The sequence below is a fragment of the Sinocyclocheilus rhinocerous genome, unplaced genomic scaffold (assembly GCF_001515625.1).
Source record: "Sinocyclocheilus rhinocerous isolate Xijiao unplaced genomic scaffold, SAMN03320098_v1.1 scaffold3008, whole genome shotgun sequence".
NCBI classification, from domain to species: Eukaryota; Metazoa; Chordata; class Actinopteri; order Cypriniformes; family Cyprinidae; genus Sinocyclocheilus; species Sinocyclocheilus rhinocerous.
In genome coordinates, this window is record NW_015652302.1 from 90,506 (window position 1) to 112,310 (window position 21,805).

Consider the following 21,805-nt stretch of genomic DNA (forward strand, 5'->3'; position numbering starts at 1 on the left):
AAGCGTCCTAAGGGATGCAATATTCTTTGGATACTCTCTCTCTCTCTCTGTGTGTGTGTGTGTTTTGAAAATGCCTGTTCTTTTAATACAGTGTCTTGACTCTCTGTGGCTTGTGTTCAAACAGTGTGCAACTCCACACAACTGCAAAACAGGAACAGAAAACCATACACTTGGTTTGCATACATCAAATAACAGCACTGGTTAAGAAAATGTAACAATATTAAATGAGACAGCTATACTTACAGTGATACTTTCCATGTCAGCTGTCACAGTTTCAGTTCTGGAAGAGGTCAAATACCATTTTCATTATGAATAACTGGTTGAATCAAGTTTAAATCATTTTGGTGGTTGCTTTGACTGTTATACATACATACATGACTCACACAAAGCACAGCTACAGTAGAAAACAGTAAACTGCACATACAAAGACTTATAGAAAAAAATGGTATTTTATTTCCAGATTTTTCTTTTTCATTATTTTTTATCTTGCATTTTCCCCCACAAGGTAAATTCAACATAAAAAAAATAAAAATAAAAATAACAGTGGTACCATGAAAATGTAAAAAAATAATAAAAAATAATGTTTATATAATCATATAATTATTAACAAACAAACAACATTAATAATTTTAATAAGAACACGATAAAGAAACATTATGAAGGTAAGATGTTCATCTCATGCACCCTTTCATAAACACTCTTTCAGAGTGGTAAAGTTTTCCAAAAACAAACAAACAAGAAAAAAATAAAAACAGATCAAGAGTTTTAGCCCATTGGGCTTTTAGTATCTAGCTACATGCAAAGACATAAAAGTGAACTTGATTCTTAGACATTCTCTCTGGCATAATGTTGTGTACATAGACTAATCCTCGACCTAAACTCCTCTGCCTGGTGTTTGAAATAACACAATGAGGAATCCTCCGGGAAGTTTGGGAATAAACGTTCAGTGCCACAGTGTGTGCCAGAATTATAAATCTCACTTTTTTACACATTGTTTGTTGCACCTGTATTTAAGTTAGTTCAGATTGAATGATATGTGTTCTGATGTCACATCCAAACCTCTATACAGATTTGTTGTCATTCAGTGCTGAATTTCGAAATGATTGTTTCTTTTTTATTTGCACTTCATCCCTTCTTCATTTTCCTGTCTTCATGTCCTTTGTGTTCCTCACAGCGTTTTGTCACTCTCTTTCTTTAGGTGGCTGCAATGGAGGGCAAGAGTCAAAGATGAAAGAACAAAAAGACTGCATTGTAGACATCAAATTTGATATGGTTGTGTAGGTATCGGCGACTCATGCTTACAGCATTGACGATTTTTATACTGATTTAAATAATAAAACTGACAAAAATATCGGCCTTAAAGGGTTAGTTCACCCAAAAATGAAAGTTCTGTCATTAATTACTCACCTTCATGTCGTTTCAAACGCGCAAGACATTCGTTCATTTTCGGAACACAAATTAAGATATTTTTGATGGAATCTGAGAGCTGTCTGACCCTGCAGAGACAGCAACGCAACTGAAATGTTCCCAAGTCCAGAAACGTAGCAAGGAGATCCGTAAAATAATCCATGTGACATCAGTGGTTCATCCGCAATTATACGAAGCTCTGAGAATACTTTTTGCGCAAAAGAAAAAAAAAAAAGACTTTATTCAATAATTCGTCTCCTCCGCATCACGCCGGATCTGTTACCTATATTGTTGTGATTTGATCTTTTCTTTTGCGCACAAAATGTATTCTCGTAGCTTCGTATAATTGCGGTTGAACCCCTGATGTCACATGGATTATTTTACGGATCTCCTTGCTACGTTTCTGGACTTGGGAACATTTCAGTTGCGTTGCTGGGACCTAAATACATAGCAGATATGTTCAAATGTTGAATAATACTTTATAAATCATGTTTAAAATCAAGCCTTTCAAATAATGAACTACACAGCCCATGAGTCATTGCTAATGAATAACTGAATAAAAAATGATGGTACAATGTAAAATTGTTGACTTACAGTCACTAATTTTTAAGAGTAATGTAAGTTTAATGCAAAATATTCAAATATTTAAGTTGTTTTACAGTGTAATGAGACTCGATTACATCATTTGCAATGCTTCATGGGAATGGAAGTTCACCGCTGATCCCTTTTTTACAGTAATCGTTTCCATGGTAACAGAGATATCTCTAACTGGTGAATGCAAATAGAAATTCTCTTTAGGATTATGGGTGTAGTAGTTCTCCGGAATTTGGCTATTAAACAGTTTTGCTGAAATCTCAATGATTTGTGGCTTTCAGAGAATCGCTTAATCTCCAAAGTCATGGTAGGTCTGTCGTGAAAGGTTTATACGTTTTGTTAAATTCCTCTATGAAAAAATTTTCAATTCTAGATATAGGTATCAACATCAGTGATATTGGGTTTGATAATAATTCAAATTGCATCAGAAAAAAAATGGTATACCGCTAAGTATACAGTATGCATGTATGTACTCACCTGAAGTACTCGTCCTGGGCGAGGGAGTGATGATGGTGGTGGATCCACTGCTGTTCCAGGGCAAGTCTCTGGAACTGAATCTCGGCACTCTGAGCCTGCTGCATTGCCTGGAGCTGGTGTGCTGCAGACATGGATCCACCCAGAGACGAGGACTGGGGCATCTCACGGAAAGGACCTCCTGTACACAACATGCAAAACAAGTGCAGAAATCATTTAACACATAGAACAATGAAATATATCGCAACAGAACATCATCACACCTCTTACCAAAGAGCTGCTGTCGAAGCACCTCACTGTCAGTGAGGGAGTGTGCCAGGATGGGAGGCCCAAGAGCAGCCCCTGGGTACGGCAGACGGGCCAGGGGAGACCCTGATGCCAGCGGATCCATCAGGGGGTGTACCCCTCCCGCGGCTGCCACCCAAATACGTAACAAAACAAAAGTGGGAAATTTAATAAGAGTAGCACAGTTTCCCAGTGGCACTGTAGGTAAAAATTATTTTGCACAGGAACAGTGCTGCCATTATTCTTGCTGTTCGCAACCCATTTTACTTATAGCCTGCCGTATTTCCGGGAGAAACTGGGCATTTAGCTGACAGTAACTGTATTGTTGATGTTGCTAAATTTGTTACAGAAGTGATACTTTTATGGCTGCTGTGATGCCGACAGCCTAAACAAGTTGATTCAAAAACAATTTTATTTACTCATGTTGATCCAGATCAATATCCTTTTTATTTTTACTACTGTGGAAAACAAAAAAAATATTTTTTAAGAATGTTTCAATTGTTTCGTCCTTACACTGAAAGTTAACGGAGTATAATGAGTTACAAAAGACTTGCATTGTTTGGACTAAAAAGCAGTGGAGACATTTTTCAAAATATCTTCTTTTGTGCTTCACAATAGAAAAAAAGCAATATAGATCTGGAACATGATGGTGAATAAATGATGGCAATTTTTGGGTGAGCCATCCCTTTAATTGTCACTAAATGCTCAAGTTATGAAAAAACGCATTTGTCAACTGGGTGATTGTATCTGAAAGAAGTACAAATCATTAAGCAGTTTAATTATTTTGTTGTAGTTTTTTTGTTTGGTGACGATAAATGGTATGAAATTTAATATGTAAACATAATTTTTAATGGTGAGAAATTACATAAAATATTTCATATATTAACACAACTGTCCAAATTTAAATTTTTTTGTTAAATGTTGAATTTAACAAAAATGTGAATTTTGCACAATTAATATCTTGCAATGTTGTTTTTCCTTCATACCCTTCAGTCATATATTGTTTTTTCATTTGTCATCTTTGTCAGCAGTATGTTTGAATTTTAATTGGTTATTTAATTTGGTTATTAACACTGAATAGTCGACCATCCTGGCCCATCCCTAATATTGACAGAACCATATTCTGAATTTGCTGAAATTTTTATTCTGCAATACAGTGTGCTGTGTAAAGTGTGAGTGTGTGTGTGTATGGTGAATACCTGTGTCCTGCTGGTGCAGATGTAGGTGAGAGTGAATATGTGAATGCTGGTGATGATGAGGAGTCACGTTCAGCATCTGTAGCCGGCCGAGAGAATCTCCCCCTCCTGTGCCTCCTGCAGCCGCTGTGCCTCCTCCTGCTGCTCCTCCACCTGTCCCTGCCCTTTCCCTATCCCTCTCTCGCTCCCTCTCTGTGGCAGGCATTACTCTCTCCCTTTCCCTCTCCACGCTCCTTGCACGTTCGGTGCTGGGAGGGGTGCGAACGGGGGTGGGATATCGTTCAGAGGGCGCAGCCTGAGTTGGGAGGGGTGGGGGCTGACAAGAAGGGTGTGTATTTGGAAAGGTAGAATGTGGAGAAGAGTGATGAAGAGATGAGGCTGTTGGAGGAGGAGGTGGTGGGGGAGGAGGTTGAGGAGGAGGGGCGGGGGCTGCTGGTGTCACTGGGGCTCCGGCTGGAGCCTGGTGGGCGGGGAGTGTGGCTGGAAGAATAGAGGAGGTTGGTGGGACTGACAGAGGTGGAGGGACAGGATTTGGATTTCTAGCTGCTGCGGCTAAAGCTTGAGGGGGCGGTGCAGGGGGTGGAGTTGTACCATAAAGGGCAACCTCACTACCAGGAGCTCCGCCTCCAGCCCCGCCCCCCAGCAGCAAGGAGTGTGAGTGTGTGTGCGAGTGTGCATGTGACAAAGCTATTGCCGGGTCGGCTAAGGCTCCAGCTGTGTAGACACGCTCCTCGCACTTAAACTCAAATCCTAGCTTCACGCGCTCTCTTTGAGCTGCTACAGCATGAGGGAATCCCACTCCTCCAAGTCCCGCCCCAGCCAACCCACCAGGTCCAGGACCATGCCCTGGATGGGTGGGGCCTCCCTCCAGCCCACCCCCATATAAAAAGCCCAGAATGGCAGCAGCCGTGGCGGCATCGGCTGGAAGGTGGTGGGGGTGTGTGAGAGCTGGGTTTTGGAATTGGGACAGGAAAAATGAAGGATGCACATGGGGATGAGCGTTAGCATAAGCATATGCATGCGGGTGAGGGTGGTGGTGAAGGTGGGGATGGTGTACCTGTGCGCGACTGGCAGCGCCCAGCGGAGACATGACGTGAGGACGGGCATACTCACTCAGGGTTCTGAGGGCTGGGGTATCAGGCCCCAAATATGGACCCCCAAGCCCAATGCCAAGAGCACCCTGAGGGCCTCCAACAACTGGAGAGCCCCCTGCCATGGAAGGAAGGAGAAGAGAATGAGGAATGGAATGAGAAAGAGAGGGATGCAGAGGATGAGAGGGGTGAATGGCGTGGGGGTGTGAGGCATGGTGGGCATGGTGGTGCTGTGGATGGGCTGCTGGGTGTGAAAGGTTCACAGAGGATGAGGAAGATGATGAAGGGTCTAGAAGGATGGAGGACGAAGAAGGAAAGAAGAGCGAAGAGCACTGGCGTGTGGCTGTAGCTCCTAATCCTGCACTTGTGCTACTGTCCTTCTGCTGAAAAGAGAAAAACGTTTATAAAGAATCTGACAAGTAATGTGTAAAGGATCTAACTACAGAAAAACATTTCATTTTTTGAAAACAAGATGCAATATCATGTAATAATCTTCTCAAGTGCATGAATCTAGTTTTAAAAATGTTAAAACTAGACACAAAACTAGTAAAAATACTGAGATTACTGAAATTATTTGTGCAATGCTACCAACAAGCTCTGCTGTCTCTTACCTGAAGATGTCTGTCCAGGTCTCTCTCTCTCTCCTTTTCTCTCTCTCGTTCCCGCTCTTTCTCTCGCAGGTCTCTCGCGCGCTGTTCGACCTCTCTACGAGCACGTTCTATGGCCTCATTTCTCTTCTTCCAAAGCTTAGAACCATCAAGCGGAACAAATAGAACATCACTACGGGCGCAAGAGTTCCCACTACCCCGGTCAAGAACCCTGTGAAACCTGAAAACAAAGAAGTTTTATCTTTTCCATGAGGTAAACAATCATACATGCCAATACTATCAAAACAACACATTTACCCAATCATGTGGAACCAAGTTTTGGTTATATCAGGTAGCACATCAGGTTATCTTCTAATCTCTTGTGTTTTCCTGACAATTGATTATAGATTTCTGTACATGTCAAAACCTGTACATGTTGTCTGTGCCAATAGCCTTGTGGGCAGTGCGCCGACATATAGCGTCATTGCGCTTTGGGTGACCCGAGTTCGAGTCCTTTCCCAATCCTGTCCCCCTCTCTCCTACCTCGTTTCCTGTCAATATATACTGTCCTATCCTAATAAAAAGGCAAATAAAAAAAATAAAAAAACCTGCACAGGTTTTGCACCCGACTAATAGCCATGTGATATAAAAGTGGTGTTGTAAGATTTCTTAAACATAACCATAGCAAGCTAGCTAAACTAATTAAATACATTGACAAACAAGATATGGCTGAAACTACACAGTTATGCAGAAGGCTGTCAGCCAATAATATGACACCATTATATTGTGCATCTCTATCAATGGCATGATAATCCTGATCTGTTTTTGTTCTTAATTCACTTGTTTATGATGTTTTATTTGATTTTAATGAAACACCAAGTCTTACCGAGCTGATTGGCTGGCATGAATTGGAATGTCAACAGGTTTTGGTTCTGGGGAAGGACTTCGGAGAACTGGAGGAGGGCTCTCCAACTCCTCCCTGTCCTCTACTGGCTCCTCCTTGATGACAGGTGGTGGCACTGGGCCAGAAGATGAATCAGAGTAACCATCTACTCCAACAGATGTGCTGGGGGTTGAAGCAGTGTTGTTATGACTGGGGTTACTGAGATGCGGTTGTACTTTAGTGTTTTGAGGGGAGTGCAGTAATGATGGAGTGCTAGTGCTATTGCTGTTGTTGGGAGCATTGCCACTGGCATTGCTATTTCCATGGTTACCGTTGCCATGGTAAGAGCTGCTGAAAGGAGTATGACTGCTTAAAGTGCCATGGTAAGGAGTAGGCCTGCAACCTGATGGACAAGAGGTGGACACACCTGATGCATGAAGCGGTACAGAAGGAGCAGAGGTTGATGGAAAAGGACTAAACCCTCCCATTGGATTGGTTGAGGGACTGGGAAGAGGAGAGAGCGGGGTTGGTGGAGTCTGATTGGATGAAGAATATGGGCCCTGTCGAGCATGATTGCCTGGAAGGGATGTATTAGATGGGGGCTGACAATGTGAACTAGTGGAGGGTGGAGGAGGTGGAGGAGGATAAGAAGTAGAGGTGGGATGACCAGGTCCAGAACCATTCGATGAAGGAGAAAGGGATGGAGGGTGATTGCGATTTGAATGAAGAGCAGATGTAGTGTTGTCCTTTTCCCTCTCTCTGTCTCTGTGCTGCATAGGCAAGGCTGTCTGTCCAGGATAGTGGGGGTGATGTGGAAGTGGAGGTCCTCCAGGATATTCCCGAGTAAGATTTGGGGCCAGTCCAGGTGGGCTCGGGAACTCCCTTGGCACACCAGAAAGTGTGACAGAAGAAGAGGTCGATCCAGGGGGTGGGTAGGGATCCTTTGACCCTGGAGGAGGGTACTCTCTTAAATAGTGTGGAGGGGGTGGAAGGTCTGCAGTATTGGAGGGTACTTGGGGGGTCTGTCCTTGTAGTGTTTGCTGCACATTTGCATCCATTGGAGAAGAATAGTCTCTATTTGTGGGGATGGAATTTGCAGAGGAAAAGGGAGGATGACCAGAGCTGTTTTGTGGTGAACCGGCTGGGTCACGGTTCACCAGGGTCGCCGAAGGTAAAGCAGATGGTGGAGCACCTACAGGTGCTTGGTTGGCATTACCAGCATAAGTGTTACTCCCTGCCTCCCTAACTTGGCCTGCTAAATCCCCCCACCTACTGTCCTTGTCTCTTGGATGACATCCACCCCCTCCGGAGCTTTCAGTTCCAAACTCTCGGCTCTGTGCTTGAAGCTGCTGGTTTTGCAAAGGAAATTCCCTCCCAGCTCCTCGATCCCGATCTCTAAACCCTGGTCCATATTCCCGACCACTCTGTGGTCCTGCAGGTCCGTCCCGGTTTGCACTATATTCTCTGTTCTGTCCAGGTAGCGAATTCCCAAAATCCCGGCCCACATTAGAGTTGGGTCCTCCACCACCAGAAATGCTACCACAGATGCTACTGCTGTTGCTGTTTGCATTGCTACTGCTATTACTAGCAGGGAAGTCTCTGTTGCCAAATTCCCTCCCACCCCTCTCCCGCTCAGCTGCAGTGCTATACCTGGGCAGGAACTCTTTGTGTGGGTGGGGATGAGGGTGAGATAGGTAAGGTGGGTGGGATGAGTGTCGGGTGGATGAAGGAGAATTGTACACAGAGGGCAGCTGTTGCTGTACTGGAGGCTGCGGGCTTGGATGTGTGTGGTGGTTACCTGGATAACGTACATATCCCCAGTTGCCAGGACAACTAGAGGGAGGTCCCCCTGACCAGCTGGTGGGGGTGTAATGGTGAGTGTTGGGAGGAGGAGGTTGTTGGGGAATGGTACTAGTTTGTGGAAGCAAGGAGGGTGGAACAGACTTATCACCTTTCTCTGGTTTGTCTGCTTTACTTTCCCCACCTGGAGCATTCTGCCCCACCTCTAGAGGTTTCAGGGCAGGTGGAGGTGGGAGTGTCGGTCCATGGCTCACATTTGAATTCCCATGGGAATACTCAGCTCCTCCCACCCCAGGTTTCCCACACTGAGTGCTTGCTTTAGAATTGATGCGACTGCAGGTGTGTAGCGTTTCGGGACCACCAGGACCTGTATACTCCACTTTGTTTGCAAGTTTGGAATCTAGGGGGAAGTATGACTTCCTGTTGTTGCTTGCATCACTTGTGTTGTCCACCATTCCACGATGAGATGTATATAGGGATGATGAGGACTTTAACGAAGACAAATCTCCCTCCATTCCTCCCTCACTGTCCCTCTGGTCCTCTGGTCTGCTATCCTCACCTCTCCCTGAGCCTCTCTGATCCCCTGCTACACATTTTGATGTCCCTCCATCTTTGTTTTTATCACCCTGCTTTGGGGAATCTGGAGAGTCAGATTCAGAATCCAAACTGGCCAAGGGGGAAGCAGAGAGACTTGGAGAAGAGGACCGATTGTCCTGGTCAATGTCCCGTCCACTGCTTATGCTGCTGCTACTGTTGGCTAAGCTGCCTCCAACTGAGCTCCGACTTCCTTGTGATTGGCCATCCTCATTGTCACTTTCTCTTGATTGACTCTTGCTTGACGTTGGAGGTGGAGCTGAAGTCGGAGTGTTAGTTGAAAGGGGTGGGACTGGGGGATTGGAGGAGTCCTAGTGGCAAAATCAAATATCATTATATTTCAAAAATGTTCAATCTTATGGAATTTTATTCAATGTTTCTAAAATTTCATCAGTACCTGGACTTTCTGTCTTTTGGGCGGTGGCACATGCTCCTCCCCTTCACTTTCTGATGAATCATGGCCTTGAGATCGCCGGCTGAAACGTCCAACAGCCAATTCCTCTCCAGCAATTCTTTGCTTAATAGTATAATTTTTAATCATGATGTGAGGCAGTTGCATTTTTACATTTAGTATAAAAAACAATAAAATAACAAAATTTGCTCACAAGCTGACAAGCAAATGCAAAACAGTCAACAAAATTTCTTAACACACAACAAATACAGTAAATGCACACTAGTGTGGAATATTGTGAAAAAGATTGATCATGAACATTCAGGATAAGATCCTCTAAACTCAAAAAATGAGGCATGAAAGAATTCAGTGAAAGAGATAAGAAGAAAAAAGAGATGAGGTAGACCAAGGATGAGGTTATCAAAGATGAAGAAACTAGGACAATGGAGAAGATCATAAAGAAATACAAGAAAAAAAGACAGATGGAGGAAAATACAAGAAATCTTACTGTTTGCCTTTCATTGCGCTCTGCTCGGGAGGGGCTGGGGTGCGGACGTCTACCCCTCCTTTCCTCGCTGCCCCCCCTCCTGCGTCCACTGCGAGCGGGCATCTGTGGCCATGCCCAACATGACCGAGGGAGGGCAAACAGAAGAAAGAGAAAGAAGGACAGCATGAAAAAATTACAGCATAAGACAAAAACAGATAAAGTGACCGAAAAGGAGTAGGAACTAAAAGTATGTTTTGTGAAAATACTAAGTAAAAAAAATAAAATTTTAATAAATGCTACAATCTAATATGGATATCCAAATACTTTTTAACAACACACAAGTGCACTTGGTTCAAAGGGTTCTGACTGATTTAGACTTATATCTACACATGGTCTACCTTTTATGCTGATCTCAGTATGCAGTAATGCCCTTACCGATTCTTTGTTGGTTCGGGTCTTCATGACTAGCTCTCTATGTGGTCCATTCCTTCCAGTCAGCCATTACAGAAAGCGGGAGCGTGACCACAATCAGGACGGTTGGCCTACAGGCTGCCTATCATAGCATTAAATCTTTAAAACCTGGAGGAAACACAGTGAATATCACTGAAGTCAAATTAAACATATTACATTATATTATATTATATACACTACTTGTCTTTCTATTTGTTATCAGATACTTAATAAATCTATCAATGCTACAAGGAAAAGGTAAATTGTTAATTTAATTCCCTTCTCAAGTAATATGAAGAGGTGATGACATTGGTCCACTGTAAGTGCAAAATGATAATCTAATGTTCTTTGATATATCTATCATAATCAATAATTAAATGATCTGTGACTAAACAATCTGTAATCAACACAATGTCTACAGTTTAGACACTAAAACAATCTTCTGTTTGCAGTAACAGTGTTGGGGAACAGTAATGCTGTTTTAAACAGTAATTTTTGTGTGGACTGCATGGTACTTCAGAGGGTTTGTGGTACTCTGAAGCTGAGCTTTAGTCATCAATGTTGAATGGAGCTCTGCAAAAACCATCCACTGCAGCCAGCATAGGGAGAGGCACTGCTTACACCAAAAGATCAACATACACACAAATCTCTAAATTCAACATGCACAGAAATACACAATAATATTCACACACTTATGTATTTACATAAATACTCCCAAATACATGCTTTACACTATGTTGTACAAATAAGAAAACGTTTCTATTTCAAGTGTTAAATATTAATTCCAACACATTTTAATGTGACAGAAACTATTTTGATTTTCTCTATGCAGAAATTCTTACTACTGTCTCTCTCTTTCCTGCTTATGATTTCCTTCTCTTGTTTCTAGCCTGCCTCACTGATAGCAATGTATTTTTACTTTTAAGGACAGATATTTTTCTTGAATGATGTTTCAAATATAGTCTGACAATATGGACCGTTTTCACATTTCCGGGTTTCTCAGCAGCGGAAGTCGTCATAGTTGGGTTAACTTGAATAGCAGTGAATGGGAGAGTACCACAAATATATTTTTTTGCATTCCCATTTGCTCAAATAGCAAAAGAAAAACTCCACGACAGTGTTTTCATGACTTTCAATAAAAGGAAAAAAATTGAGAGAGACTGATAACGGCTGTCAGAAGAGAGAACGATGTCAAATTTACCGTCCCTCCCATAGACGCTGCATTAGAAACACCCTCGCATTAGCGTTAACTGTTTTTGTAATTTGATGCAAAGGTGATATAATACAAAGAATAGTGTTATAAATGTACATACATTTAAAAAATAAAAATACTAATGAAAAACGTTCAAGGATTTACGATGCTGATGACCGTTAAACGCGTCATCACAGTCTTGTGAAAAGGGTCCATTGGGCTAATTCAAACACAATTGCTTAGCAACGATGCAATAATCCACTGACATACAGTAACATTGCTAATTACATACAGTAACATTGCTAATTAACCTCATCATAGTTGTAGTGAATCACATTTTTAGTTTATTTAGTTTATTCTAAACTAAAACATGAGAGACACTACATTTCTTCATGAGAAAAACCAGCTGACAAACTCCTCAGTTTGAGAGAGAGAGGACGATAAATAATTAGATGGAGACAAAAAGATACATAGTGTGGGTAGGAGGTTAACTAAGTCACTCCAGTATTTCTCTTTCTCACACACACACACTTCATTTATTGTGAATGAGACTATATATAGCACACTAACGGACTGAGTGAAGTGAGTGTATTTAGCACCGCCTTCAAAACTGCAAAATGTACATCTACACCCAAACCACTGAACACAAGAGAAAAACCCCAGTGCTGATAAATATTACATATAAACAGATTTACAGGCTGCTGACAGCCAACACAGTGAATACTCTGGCTACTCCATCATGACCACAATTAACAAAATACTCATTTGTAAAACAATAATTATTTCTAGTGCCAAACACACAAAGACTGTACATATCCCATAAATGTAAAATCAGCATATTTGTGATCCAATTACGGTGTGTACATGGTAATATATCCAAATGACAAACAATAAAGGCTGCCAGCACTCTGTCTACAGGTGAACCTTCATTCATCAGGAGTCCATTACCAAAATATTGGCCAGGCTCCAGCATACCAAAAGCCTTCCACTCTCCCACTGCAGACACATGCAGCTATGGAATCAGCAATACCTTCATTACAATACAATATATACATACAGGCACACATCATATGGCAAGCAGTTTAAAAATGTATTCTTTATACCGAACTAGTATCTATTTCTATGTTACTAGTACTTATTTGTAATGTAAATGTAAATATTAATAATTATTAGAGACTAGTATCTTTTTCAGTTTAGTAACTATTCATTAGATACTATTATTGTTCTTCACAACACAAATTGAAAAGTTACTGGTACAAATTAGTCTTTGTTGTTACTGATGACAAATTGCAAATTTTTGTCATTTAATCCTGTAAGGAACTGTAGTTTGGGTATCAACTATTCACTTCTGATTAATACATATACATATAATACATAATTAATCTATTAGTACCTATTGGAATATTTGCTTGGTTTCAGTTTTATTAGTACCCATTTATAAGAAACTAGCATTAATATAAGTATACGTAAGCACACACACACACATATATATATATATATAAAATTAAATACTAGTATAAGTATTACAAGTAGTAATACTAGTAAGATACTAGTATTAGAATCTAGTCCAATTTCTTATTTCACTAGTTACAACTGTTTTTGTATTTGTCAGTAATGGTCAGTAATGATGGCTGCTTCAGTTTAATTTAAAAATCCTACAAGTAATAAACGGATTATAGACTAGTATCTAATATACTGGTTTCTATTCAGGTAGTACTAGAAAAATAGAATTAAATGCTAATAACTATTTGAATGTTATGAATGGTTTGAAATACTTACTAGTACCTAATGAATAGTTACTAGTAGCCTAAAACTGAAATAGATAACAGCAACAACTGGAATGCATTCTAAATATAACAATACAAGTGAAGCGCTATGCACAGAATCTCCAAAGAAATCAATTGTAAAAAAAAAAAAATGCAATTTGTTACCAGTAACAATGGAATAGTTACTTGTCACTGCTGGGATACTAGTATTTAATGGATAATTACTAGTGCGTAGTACTAATAAAACTGAAAAATAGGCCTACTGTTCACAACCACTAGTAGCCTAATATACAGAGTACTAGTTGGTTTTAAGAAATAAATGTTAAAATGGCTTGCCACACACATACACAACACAAATCATACACTCTGTCCTCCTCTCATACACATATGCACAAATGTAGTTGGAATTAGCTTTGATTCTGAATTCTTTAGCACGTAAAAGCACAATGCCAAAAGGTGGGGTGAGTTAGACACCCGAACGTGCATCATCGCTCGGCCACGCACCGCAACGTTCCTTTCTTCCATTCTTCTGCTGCTTGTTATTGATACGCATGCAGAGGCAGTGCTCTACTGTACTAACTGGACGACCTCTGGATTACAGTTCTCAGACAATGCACTGCACATTCAATCCTGACAAGACGAGGAGAAAGGGTCGCGAGTAACCCCCCTTTCAGTCTTTTCCTTCTCATATGAGGAACATTTGGGATCAGAATGGCGAATGGTATTCTTGTCGAGCCCCGTGGAATGTGAGCACTCGAGACCTGCGTGGTTACGCACCCCGATTTGCAATATGATTTCAGCCAAATCTATGCACATTAGTAAAGCACAAAGACGGGTGCGCGAAGAAGGGGGGACCATCTGAGCATGGCCAAAGGGTCAAATATAAGCATCCATTTTCTCCTCTTCTTACCTATAATATCCAGCGATGCGTATCTCCCTTTCTTTCTCTCTCCTGCTGCCGTTCGTACTGTACATGTACATTGACCTACACGCGATCAAACATACAGGCAACTCGATGCACGGAAAGATTTACATTGTTGCGGCTTCGCAAATAACGCAGTGTTTTCCCAGCCGCTCCCCCTGAAATCGGCGCAGAAAACGGGGTGCTGTTGAAGACTGTATAAATTGATGCGTACGTTTGATTCTTCCCCACCCCCTTTTCTTTCTGCCCCTCTCCCGCTCCTCTGTCGAGACGACTTGCACTCTTTTGCAGTCTGTACGGGCACAAATCTTCACGGAGGGGTGAGCGAGGGACGCACGACCACTGGAGGGTGAGAAGGGGCGTGATTTTCCTTATACTTCAGGGAAAAGGGCAAGGTAGGAAAGGAAAGCCATGGAAAAAGGAAGGAAGAAAGATGTCGAGATAAGGGTATTTATTCATTATGTAAATGACTGCTTATTTAATTGTCGATTTACGACACTTAATTAAGGAAATTAACCTAGAACTGCTTGATTAGGTAATGGGCACTAATTGGGCCTAGTTGTACTGCCTTAATGAGGAAGGGGTGCCATTATTTCTGCAAAGTTATTTGAAATAGGCAATTTCGTTCATCAAAACCTAAGCTTCCATGTTTATGAGGCTTATTTCAAATCTACAGATTGTTCTCAATTAAAGTCAACATGAAAAATGGACCCCATTTACTTTTTCATATATTTCCAAACAAGAAAAGAGTCTGGTAATGGTAATGGTAATTTTAGATGACCTTTCGGATGTATTTAATTATAAAACACTTTATAATCTATAATAACATTTATTAATAACTTATTTAATAAACCTTCTTGTATATTAAGACAAGCACCTGCAATTCTGGCCAAATTAAAGATACGTTGTGCGTGAATTTGCACGTTACAATGTAAGCATCATTAATGACCCCCTGTGTTTAATAAAAGAAAAGATTGATTAGTGAAATTAAAGAATGATTTAATAAAAAATGAGAATGATTAGTGTCTCTAACTGGCCTGTTTAACTATGCTCTCAAAACACTTATTTACTGTACAGTATTGAATGATTTGCAGATTATATTTAATAGTTTACACTTTGCAAAAACGTTTGCAGTTAGATTTAATATTACATTCTTAAGGACTCTATGCTTATTCTTTTAAGGAGCACTAGTGCTCCTAAAAAAAATACGGACAGACACCTTCTGATCAATGACAGAAATGTATTAAATGTATGTCATCTTTTGTGCCAAAAATGTACATTTATAAACTTTTCTCAAAAATTTTAATTTAAACAATAAATTAAATTAAAATAATAATAAGATACAATCAGGAAGAATAAGTTACCAGTCAAATGAAATCAGCATCAACAATTCATCTTTGCATGGCGCAGAAGAGCACAAATGTGGCGTTAAGGAATATTTACAGAATTTTTGACAAGACTCAGAGGTGGCATTAATGCATGTCATAATAATAATGTTATGATATTAATATTTTAATATAAAGTTTTGAATATAGAAATGTAAATGATTTAAATGACTCAATTTATACTTTAAAAATGAAACTGAAACAGCCAGTAGGTGGCACCAAGTCACTGTCTTTGTCACTGAATCATTCATTCAATCGATTCGTGCAAACGGCTAATTCATTTAGGAACGAAGCAAGTGACTCCCTTTATGAATGGGTCATTGAATCATTGACTCACTAGATTTGTTCAAAGGCAAATATTCATTCATAAACGAAACAGCTCTGTGTCAAAGACTATAGATCCGTAGCGGCTCAGCTGTGACTTTGTTGTTGAACTATATTTTTGTTGACGAAATAGAACAAAATAGACAACAGTGTTCCTAAAATGTAAGTCACTTAATATGAACTTTTGTATAAAATCAAAAATGTATAAAACTGTTGTATAAATTCAATTTCACATTTGCAAACTCTCTTTATAATCATTAAAAAGCTGTTACCCTCCATCGCGATCTCACAAACTTCCATTTTAATGAATAAAGCTCTCTACACTGCACACTGAATCTATTATTTACATCGTCTCTACCCTTTGTTGCAATAAATGAAAAAAAACTGCAGCCTGCTTTCACGATCTGTGCTGTGAGCATAGACTGTATAAAAACATGGACGTAGTTTTGAAGCTCAAAGTAGGCGGAGCCGGCCGTCGCCATCTTGGCAGCAGGCCACCGCGCGTCACTCCTGGATAATCGAAAATGGGCAAAGAGTTCAAGTTCATTTTATTTGTAGAGCACATATACAACAGCCACCAGGCTGACCAAAGTGCTTTTCAGAAGAGCAACAATTTTACCACATACACAGCGAACAAACCAGACAAAAATTTAAAAACACGTTTAAAAATGACCATATCACAGTAGTCAATACACTAAGGAAAACAAATAAGTGTTTAGCAAGGACTTAAAAACAGACAAAGAAGGGGCCATTCAAATAAACGCTACCCCCCCCCAATTAGCAATTCACACATACTTTAAGGTGTCTTTGGTCTTTACACAAGCTATAGGCTCTGAGGTGGTTCTGTGCCTGCTTTAAACTGAGTGAAGACACATTAAAGTCACATAAAAGAGTCTAAAATATGTCTCTGTCATTGTCGTGACGGAGCATATATTTCATAATTCAATCATTTGTATTTTATATTTATAATTGCATGTTTCTATGTTCATTATATTTTCAAAAATCATTTCCTAGTATATTTTATTAACGCTTTTATCCTGCAACTGTGCTTTTTATGGAATAGCTATAAGCCACTTTGGATTTAGCTTCACTGCTGCCTTTGCATTGTAAAGATGGCATTAGACTAAAAGAGCTTCCCCAAATCTGTACTTTCTTGTAAGACTGCAGTGGAGTGACCAGTCAAGCGGTCTCTCTCACACACCCATACACAATCCATCTCCCTCAGTCTCTCTCTCCTGCAGTTTTTTCTTCCCTTTCGAATAGACCTCTGTCCCGGCTCCCATTGTGTTGTAACCATGGTAACCAACCTCGCAGAAGTGCGCGTGCGTTATCATGTCTGCTGTCTGACTGAAAGCGCCCCATCTACCGTTTGAAGCACGAGAGGCTGAGACTGGCTGCAGAGCTACTTTGCATTGATTTACTGTTGCAGGTGTTTAACAGGGAGCGGCGTTCTCTTACGGTTTGGAATTCGTTACAGCACATCACACGATCAGCATTCAGTAAATAACCTGTAAACCTGTGACTGAAAGGAACACATGTTTATATTCATATTATGCATGTTCAGAAATCTGTAGCAACTCATAATATCTGTAGTAATGGTTTGATACAGATTAAAATAGCCTATTAATTCATGCTTTTATATCCGTTTAACCTATTAATCATTAGTCTAGGCTATAATTTAGTAATTGGTCTATAAAAGGAAACGCTGTTTAAAAGTGATTAAAAATAAACTTGATCTTTTTTTCTGTTTTACATTTATATTTGAACCATAATATTGCTACGCGATTTGTCTCTAAAAATAGTCGCTAAAAATAGTTTCGAACGAACCCAAAGCAAAATCAATTTGAAGGAATAGGTTCAGTGAATGATTCACTCACTCATTCATTTATAAAGACACTAGGTGCGTTCGACTTCATGCAGCGCTGCTCAGACCGATCGGTGGCTGACTTGAAGCAGTGTATGCCGGTTAGAAATTTAGTCCGACTTGAACCGGCGCAGACGCCACGTCACTGTCACGTGTGGCATCAAAGTACCTCGATAGCGTTTGGAGAGCAGCCGGCTGACTCAGCCAATAGGCTTGTTTGAGATGTGCCTGAAATGTAGGCGAGAGTAGGCGGCTGCAGTGAGGGGAGGAGTGAAATAAGCGCAGTCAAGACGGACAGTTCTGACCTCTCGAAGTGGAACATATACCAACGAGATCAAAGGCAGATATCGCGTTATTCACACTCATGTGCTGTGCTGCTAATAAACCTGATATAATTTCAGTTCTGTTGCTTTTGTGAAAATAAATATGATGAACAAGACACTCAAAGTGCTTGCTATTTACGAAAGGCGTATTTATCATCCATTTTTACTTTAATACAAATATGTATTCAAACATGTATTTTAGATTTTTATAGAAATATGAAGGTATTCAAACAATATAAACAAGGTATCGTGTACCTTGTCAGTGTCGTGCGCTTTGCTTGGCTATTTGTTGGGATAAACAGGAAAGTGTGTCCAGCTGAATTCAATTTGAGTTTTGTTAAACTAATTAAAAAGAAGCTTAGTTTACCGCGGAAACGATCATATATATAATAAGTCCACAGATTTATGATAAGCTATGAAATCCTTATAATCAAGTGATGATAAACTTACTCTTTGTAAATAAGTAACGTTAGTGAAATTAAAGAGAGATGATTTAGCTCCATCGCTAATCCTGACAGTCTGGTATTGTCTTGTCAAAGTGCTCACTGTACATATTGTGCTCATAACACAATTTACTTTATGATATAAACTACAATATAAAAGTTCAAACTTAAGAATTCATTTAAACTTTTAATTCATATAAAGTCTCAGCTTCCACAGCTTACTAGCAATGTCGCTAGCTATTAATAGTCTGACACTGGTGGCTAATTAAGCTGTCAACATAAAGCTAAAAATGACCAAAAAACATACAGAAACAACTGTTCAGTCTTACCTGTGAAAGATAATACCCCGAGATCTGTTTTTATTATTGTGCGACGGTTTGTAGATGCCCAAGCTGCCGACGAGTCGGGTATGTTTTTCGCCTGTCCCGATATGAGAGTTGCCTTCACCAATATGGCGGCGACGTTGACGTGCGGCCGAGCGGCCAATGAGGCGTCTAGGTATTTTATTATGTCTATGGACTCAGCTGGCGCAGCTTTTTCAGAGCGACTTTAGGTGCTGATGACGACACAGCTGTTTCACGATTGGCCAAATTCACCACATGACAATAATGACGTGTGTTTCTAACATCTTCAAATCCAATACTGCTCATAAATCTGTGTTTTTAGAACAGTAAAAGCTTTTTTACTGTAGTCGCAATGTTATATGAGTCACGTTTATCATGAAAGCATATATACCCCCACTTTATTAGTATTTAAATAGTATATATTTACGTTGAACTTTATTCTTGAACAGATGGCGTATTAAGCAGTATATAATCAGTATGATACGTCAACGCGTCCGCCATGTTTGTGAAGGCAAGACTGCCTTAGAAATAAATGGAGGTAAATGGAGGAGCTGCGGTTTTTTCTGGATAAAAACACGGTAACGTTTACATTTATCAACCGATTTCAGAGGTTTGTGATCTACATGGAGTCAAAAATAACTCTGCGACTTATATTTGTATATTGCGACTACAGTAAAAAAGCTTTTACTGTTCTAAAAACACAGATTTATGAGCAGTATTGGATTTGAAGATGTTAGAAACACACATCATTATGGTCATGTGGTGAATCTGGCCAATCGTGAAACAGCTGTGTCGTCATCAGCACTCCTGCAGTCGCTCTGAAAAAGCTGCGTCAGCTGAGTCAGCCGACTGCTCTCGAAACGCAATCGCGGTACTTTGATGCCACACGTGGCAGTGATGTGGCTTCAGCGTCGGTTCAAGTCGGACTAAATTTCTAACCGGCATGCACTGCTTCAAATCAGCCGCCGTTCGCAGATTATATTTAATCAGGTCAGAACACAGCTCATTCCCTTTGAAATACTGGAAGAAAATCTAAATAATACATCTTTAAGCACTAATAATTTACCATCATTGAAAAAAATTGAATAAAACCAGCGAATACAAATCAAAAAGTGACACTCTTGGTAGTCTGCTTTTTATTTTGATAGCACTCTATACAGATAAACTCCACAACAAACAATAACAAATGCAACTGATAATCCTTTATGGATCCAGTAAAACTTACAGTTACAGTGGTAAAATATTATGCACTGATACAGCGCACAGTAAAAGTGATATGTAATATTAAAAAGATTAAAAAGTACAAGTTGTAGTAAAGTGAATAATATAAAAAGCAAGTACAACAGTATATATAGATTTACAAGATTTACAATATGTATAATACCAAAATAAATAAATGATTAATAATAGATGAATAATAGCAAGCAGAATATGTAATATCAAGGGTGGAATAATACAGAATAGACAATAATGAAGAATAAATTAATAGTAAATTATAAAGTAAAATAAATAATCATGAAATGTAGTTTCATAATAGTATTGTGTAATAATTATTAAACAAAGTAAGAAACAAGTAAGGGGGGAGGAGAGAGAGTGTGTGGTTTGAATATGACCAGGGTAATTCTGGCCATTCATTCAGGGCTATTCTGGGTTTTAACATCATTAGGCTAACGTTGCACATGTGATTTTACCATCAGTAAGTCACTAAATCGATCCCGCCTCTCTCTGGTTCCTTTTCTGTGCCTTAGCCACGTTGTATGTTCCTCTTCGGCTAAAATAGTGATGAAGGCCACATCTCCAAAACCTCTTCTTTTTCTCTTGTCTCCCTGCTTCCTTTCTCCCTTCATCTATCCCATCAGCACCAGCAGGTGTCTCGTCGAGCCGATGAGGAGGGTTTCCCGCCGTAATGGGCGGGTATTTGAGCGGTACACACTGTTGGGGTTCGTGTGCACGCTCCACTTTAAACGCTTTCTTTAGTCGTGAAAACAATAGACATAATACCTAGACGCCTCATTGGCCGCTTTGAGCCGTTGCTGCGATACGTCAACGCGTCCGCCATGTTTGTGAGGGCAAGACTGCCTTAAAAATAAATGGAGGTAAACGGGGAGCTGCGGTTTTTTCTGGATAAAAACACGATAACGTTTACATTTATCAACCGATTTCAGAGGTTTGTGATCTACATGGAGTTAAAAATAACTCTGCCTCCAGTTATTTAGTTAGGTTTGGAAAATTATTAATTTTCGTAAGAAATTGTGAAAACTCACACTTGTCTCACTTGTTGATTTGATTGATTTTTTCGGTTTACAATTCTAATGTTAATGTAGTATAACTGTGACATATACATGTTTTGTAATTTGAATGTACATTAAATGAAATTAAGTTGTTTCATTGCTTTCTCTGTCTTCAACCCCAACATTTTAGCTTTTCTTGTGCTTCAGGTCAGAACACAGCTCATTCCCTTTGAAATACTGGAAGAAAATCAAAATAATACATCTTTAAGCACTAATAATTTTCCATCATTGAGAACATTGAATAAAACCAGCGAATACAAATCAAAAAGTGACACTCTTGGTAGTCTGCTTTTTATTTTGATAGCACTCTACACAGATATAAACTCCACAACAAACAATAACAAATGCAACTGATAATCCTTTATGGATCCAGTAAAACTTACAGTTACAGTGGTAAAATATTATGCACTGATACAGCGCACAGTAAAAGTGATATGTAATATTAAAAAGTATATGTAGTACAAGTTGTAGTAAAGTGAATAATATAAAAAGCAAGTACAACAGTATATATAGATTTACAATAGAATAAATATGTATAATACCAAAATAAATAAATGATTAATAATAGATGAATAATAGCAAGCAGAATATGTAATATCAAGGGTGGAATAATACAGAATAGACAATAATGAAGAATAAATTAATAGTAAATTCTAAAGTAAAATAAATAATCATGAAATGTAGTTTTATAATAGTATTGTGTAATAATTAT

The 21,805-nt window shown here is 39.6% G+C and overlaps 1 protein-coding gene across 6 annotated transcripts; it reads right to left on the reverse strand.

Moving 5' to 3' along the window:
• Positions 1-738: 738 nt before the first annotated feature.
• On the reverse strand, positions 739-14,342 carry atn1 (atrophin 1). Of its 6 annotated transcripts, none has more exons than XM_016520490.1 (10): positions 14,108-14,342; positions 10,225-10,368; positions 9,811-9,912; positions 9,309-9,428; positions 6,521-9,222; positions 5,659-5,875; positions 3,960-5,427; positions 2,746-2,889; positions 2,479-2,656; positions 739-1,202 (listed from the first exon to the last, which is right to left on the reverse strand). In XM_016520490.1, exons 2-10 carry the CDS (start codon positions 10,249-10,251, stop codon positions 1,169-1,171), a joined length of 4,992 nt encoding a protein of 1,663 aa, XP_016375976.1. In that variant the 5' UTR covers positions 10,252-10,368; positions 14,108-14,342; the 3' UTR covers positions 739-1,168. The 6 variants fall into 6 exon arrangements, with proteins under 6 accessions (XP_016375976.1, XP_016375974.1, XP_016375975.1 ...); XM_016520488.1 differs by having other exon boundaries at positions 3,960-5,430; XM_016520489.1 differs by lacking the exon at positions 14,108-14,342 and adding an exon at positions 13,702-13,851 and having other exon boundaries at positions 3,960-5,430.
• Positions 14,343-21,805: the final 7,463 nt, after the last annotated feature.